This window comes from Penaeus vannamei, chromosome 4, assembly GCF_042767895.1.
Source record: "Penaeus vannamei isolate JL-2024 chromosome 4, ASM4276789v1, whole genome shotgun sequence".
NCBI lineage: Eukaryota > Metazoa > Arthropoda > Malacostraca > Decapoda > Penaeidae > Penaeus > Penaeus vannamei.
This window is the reverse complement of record NC_091552.1, coordinates 33,236,956-33,241,955: the sequence shown is the minus strand read 5'-3', so window position 1 is coordinate 33,241,955 and position 5,000 is coordinate 33,236,956. Positions and strand designations below refer to the sequence as shown.

The window sequence follows — 5,000 nt, the reverse complement described above, 5'->3', positions numbered from 1 at the left end:
CGTCCTCGGCAGGCAGCTCCTCCGGCACCTCCTCGGCAGGCAGCTCCTCCGGCACGTCCTCGGCAGGCAACTCCTCCGGCGCGTTCTCGGCAGGCAGCTCCTCCGGCACCTCCTAGGCAGGCAGCTCCTCCGGCACGTCCTCGGCAGGCAGCTCCTCCGGCACGTCCTCGGCAGGCAGTTCCTCCGGCTCGTCCTCGGCAGGCAGCTCCTCCGGCACGTCCTCGGCAGGCAGCTCCTCCGGCACGTCCTCGGCAGGCAGCTCCCCCGGCACGTCCTCGGCAGGCAGCTCCTCCGGCACGTCCTCGGCAGGCAGCTCCTCTAGCACCTCCTCGGCAGGCAGCTCCTCCGGCACGTCCTCGGCAGGCAACTCCTCCGGCGCGTTCTCGGCAGGAAGCTCGTCCGGCACCTCCTCGGCAGGCAGCTCCTCCGGCACCTCCTCGGCAGGCAGCTCCTCCGGCACGTCCTCGGCAGGCAGTTCCTCCGGCTCGTCTTCGGCAGGCAGCTCCTCCGGCACGTCCTCGGCAGGCAGCTCCTCCGGCTCGTCCTCGGCAGGCAGCTCCTCCGGCACGTCCTCGGCAGGCAACTCCTCCGGCGCGTTCTCGGCAGGCAGCTCCTCCGGCACCTCCTCGGCAGGCAGTTCCTCCGGCACCTCCTCGGCAGGCAGCTCCTCCGGCACGTCCTCGGCAGGCAGCTCCTCCGGCTCGTCCTCGGCAGGCAGCTCCTCCGGCACCTCCTCGGCAGGCAGCTCCTCCGGCTCGTCCTCGGCAGGCAACTCCTCCGGCGCGTTCTCGGCAGGCAGCTCCTCCGGCACGTCCTCGGCAGGCAGCTCCTCCGGCACGTCCTCGGCAGGCAGCTCCTCCGGCACGTCCTCGGCAGGCAGTTCCTCCGGCTCGTCCTCGGCAGGCAGCTCCTCCGGCACGTCCTCGGCAGGCAGCTCCTTCGGCTCGTCCTCGGCAGGCAGCTCCTCCGGCACGTCCTCGGCAGGCAGCTCCTCCGGCACCTCCTCGGCAGGCAGCTCCTCCGGCACCTCCTCGGCAGGCAGCTCCTCCGGCACGTCCTCGGCAGGCAGCTCCTCCGGCACGTCCTCGGCAGGCAGTTCCTCCGGCTCGTCCTCGGCAGGCAGCTCCTCCGGCACGTCCTCGGCAGGCAGCTCCTCCGGCACGTCCTCGGCAGGCAGCTCCTCCGGCACGTCCTCGGCAGGCAGCTCCTCCGGCACCTCCTCGGCAGGCAGCTCCTCCGGCACCTCCTCGGCAGGCAGCTCCTCCGGCTCGTCCTCGGCAGGCAGCTCCTCCGGCACGTCCTCGGCAGGCAACTCCTCCGGCGCGTTCTCGGCAGGCAGCTCGTCCGGCACCTCCTCGGCAGGCAGCTCCTCCGGCAGCTCCTCCGGCACCTCCTCGGCAGGCAGTTCCTCCGGCTCGTCTTCGGCAGGCAGCTCCTCCGGCACGTCCTCGGCAGGCAGCTCCTCCGGCATGTCCTCGGCAGGCAGTTCCTCCGGCACGTCCTCGGCAGGCAGCTCCTCCGGCTCGTCCTCGGCAGGCAACTCCTCCGGCGCGTTCTCGGCAGGCAGCTCCTCCGGCACCTCCTAGGCAGGCAACTCCTCCGGCACGTCCTCGGCAGGGAGCTCCTCCGGCACGTCCTCGGCAGGCAGCTCCTTCGGCTCGTCCTCGGCAGGCAGTTCCTCCGGCACGTCCTCGGCAGGCAGCTCCTCCGGCACGTCCTCGGCAGGCAACTCCTCCGGCGCGTTCTCGGCAGGCAGCTCCTCCGGCTCGTCCTCGGCAGGCAGTTCCTCTGGCGCGTCCTCGGCAGGCAGCTCCTCCGGCACGTCCTCGGCAGGCAGCTCCTCCGGCACGTCCTTGGCAGGCAGCTCCTCCGGCACGTCCTCGGCAGGCAACTCCTCCGGCGCGTTCTCGGCAGGCAGCTCCTTCGGAACCTCCTAGGCAGGCAGCTCCTCCGGCACCTCCTCGGCAGGCAGCTCCTCCGGCACGTCCTCGGCAGGCAGTTCCTCCGGCTCGTCCTCGGCAGGCAGCTCCTCCGGCACGTCCTCGGCAGGCAAATCCTCCGGCACGTCCTCGGCAGGCAACTCCTCCGGCACGTCCTCGGCAGGCAGCTCCGGCACGTCCTCGGCAGGCAGCTCCTCCGGCACTTCCTCGGCAGGCAACTCCTCCGGCTCGTCCTCGGCAGGCAGCTCCTGCGGCACGTCCTCGGCAGGCAAATCCTCCGGCGCGTTCTCGGCAGGCAGCTCGTCCGGCACCTCCTCGGCAGGCAGCTCCTCCGGCACCTCCTCGGCAGGCAGCTCCTCCGGCACCTCCTCGGCAGGCAGCTCCTCCGGCTCGTCTTCGGCAGGCAGCTCCTCCGGCACGTCCTCGGCAGGCAGCTCCTCCGGCACCTCCTCGGCAGGCAGCTCCTCCGCCACCTCCTCGGCAGGCAGCTCCTCCGGCACGTCCTCGGCAGGCAGCTCCTCCGGCTCGTCCTCGGCAGGCAACTCCTCCGGCGCGTCCTCGGCAGGCAGCTCCTCCGGCACCTCCTAGGCAGGCAACTCCTCCGGCACGTCCTCGGCAGGCAGCTCCTCCGGCACGTCCTCGGCAGGCAGCTCCTCCGGCACGTCCTCGGCAGGCAGTTCCTCCGGCACGTCCTCGGCAGGCAGCTCCTCCGGCACGTCCTCGGCAGGCAGCTCCTCCGGTACGTCCTCGGCAGGCAGTTCCTCCGGCTCGTCCTCAGCAGGCAGCTCCTCCGGCACGTCCTCGGCAGGCAGCTCCTCCGGCTCGTCCTCGGCAGGCAGCTCCTCCGGCACCTCCTCGGCAGGCAGCTCCTCCGGCACGTCCTCGGCAGGCAGCTCCTCCGGCACGTCCTCGGCAGGCAGCTCCTCCGGCACGTCCTCGGCAGGCAGCTCCTCCGGCTCGTCCTCGGCAGGCAGCTCCTCCGGCACGTCCTCGGCAGGTAGTTCCTCCGGCACGTCCTCGGCAGGCAGCTCCTCCGGCACGTCCTCGGCAGGCAGCTCCTCCGGCTCGTCCTCGGCAGGCAGCTCCTCCGGCACGTCCTCGGCAGGCAGCTCCTCCGGCACGTCCTCGGCAGGCAGCTCCTCCGGCACGTCCTCGGCAGGCAGTTCCTCCGGCTCGTCCTCTGCAGGCAACTCCTCCGGCACGTCCTCGGCAGGCAGCTCCTCCGGCACGTCCTCGGCAGGCAGCTCCTCCGGCACGTCCTCGGCAGGCAGCTCCTCCGGCTCGTCCTCGGCAGGCAACTCCTCCGGCGCGTTCTCGGCAGGCAGCTCCTCCGGCACCTCCTAGGCAGGCAGCTCCTCCGGCACGTCCTCGGCAGGCAGCTCCTCCGGCACGTCCTCGGCAGGCAGCTCCTCCGGCACGTCCTCGGCAGGCAGTTCCTCCGGCACGTCCTCGGCAGGCAGCTCCTCCGGCACGTCCTCGGCAGGCAGCTCCTCCGGTACGTCCTCGGCAGGCAGTTCCTCCGGCTCGTCCTCAGCAGGCAGCTCCTCCGGCACGTCCTCGGCAGGCAGCTCCTCCGGCTCGTCCTCGGCAGGCAGCTCCTCCGGCACCTCCTCGGCAGGCAGCTCCTCCGGCACGTCCTCGGCAGGCAGCTCCTCCGGCACGTCCTCGGCAGGCAGCTCCTCCGGCACGTCCTCGGCAGGCAGCTCCTCCGGCTCGTCCTCGGCAGGCAGCTCCTCCGGCACGTCCTCGGCAGGCAGCTCCTCCGGCACGTCCTCGGCAGGCAGCTCCTCCGGCTCGTCCTCGGCAGGCAGTTCCTCCGGCACGTCCTCGGCAGGCAGTTCCTCCGGCACGTCCTCGGCAGGCAGCTCCTCCGGCACGTCCTCGGCAGGCAGCTCCTCCGGCTCGTCCTCGGCAGGCAGCTCCTCCGGCACGTCCTCGGCAGGCAGCTCCTCCGGCACGTCCTCGGCAGGCAGTTCCTCCGGCTCGTCCTCTGCAGGCAACTCCTCCGGCACGTCCTCGGCAGGCAGCTCCTCCGGCACGTCCTCGGCAGGCAGCTCCTCCGGCACGTCCTCGGCAGGCAGCTCCTCCGGCACGTCCTCGGCAGGCAGCTCCTCCGGCTCGTCCTCGGCAGGCAGCTCCTCCGGCACGTCCTCGGCAGGCAGCTCCTCCAGCTCGTCCTCGGCAGGCAGCTCCTCCGGCTCGTCCTCGGCAGGCAGCTCCTCCGGCACCTCCTCGGCAGGCAGCTCCTCTAGCACCTCCTCGGCAGGCAGCTCCTCCGGCTCGTCCTCGGCAGGCAGCTCCTCCGGCACGTCCTCGGCAGGCAGCTCCTCCGGCACGTCCTCGGCAGGCAGTTCCTCTGGCGCGTCCTCGGCAGGCAGCTCCTCCGGTGCGACCTCGGCAGGCAGCTCCTCCGGCACGTCCTCGGCAGGCAGCTCCTCCGGCACGTCCTCGGCAGGCAGCTCCTCCGGCACGTCCTCGGCAGGCAGCTCCTCCGGCTCGTCCTCGGCAGGCAGTTCCTCCGGCTCGTCCTCGGCAGGCAGCTCCTCCGGCGCGTCCTCGACAGGCAACTCCTCCGGCGCGTTCTCGGCAGGCAGCTCCTCCGGCACGTCCTCGGCAGGCAGCTCCTCCGGCACGTCCTCGGCAGGCAGTTCCTCCGGCTCGTCCTCGGCAGGCAGCTCCTCCGGCACGTCCTCGGCAGGCAGCTCCTCCGGCACGTCCTCGGCAGGCAGCTCCTCCGGCACGTCCTCGGCAGGCAGCTCCTCCGGCGCGTTCTCGGCAGGCAGCTCCTCCGGCACCTCCTAGGCAGGCAACTCCTCCGGCACGTCCTCGGCAGGCAGCTCCTCCGGCACGTCCTCGGCAGGCAGCTCCTCCGGTGCGACCTCGGCAGGCAGCTCCTCCGGCACGTCCTCGGCAGGCAGCTCCTCCGGCACGTCCTCGGCAGGCAGCTCCTCCGGCTCGTCCTCGGCAGGCAACTCCTCCGGCGCGTTCTCGGCAGGCAGCTCCTCCGGCACCTCCTAGGCAGGCAACTCCTCCGGCACGTCCTCGGCAGGCAGCTCCTCC

At 72.6% G+C, this 5,000-nt stretch overlaps 1 protein-coding gene across 1 annotated transcript in view; it reads right to left on the bottom strand.

The window, feature by feature from the left end:
- LOC138861616 (fibrous sheath CABYR-binding protein-like) overlaps positions 1 to 5,000 on the bottom strand; it is a 15,355-nt gene that overhangs the window by 4,825 nt on the left and 5,530 nt on the right. The window contains exons 5-10 of the mRNA XM_070121414.1: positions 3,872 to 3,997; positions 3,035 to 3,280; positions 2,144 to 2,305; positions 1,244 to 1,582; positions 731 to 856; positions 299 to 649 (exon numbers count right to left, since the gene is read on the bottom strand). Coding sequence (XP_069977515.1) covers positions 299 to 649; positions 731 to 856; positions 1,244 to 1,582; positions 2,144 to 2,305; positions 3,035 to 3,280; positions 3,872 to 3,997 — 1,350 coding nt within the window. The remainder of the gene's footprint in view (positions 1 to 298; positions 650 to 730; positions 857 to 1,243; positions 1,583 to 2,143; positions 2,306 to 3,034; positions 3,281 to 3,871; positions 3,998 to 5,000) is intronic.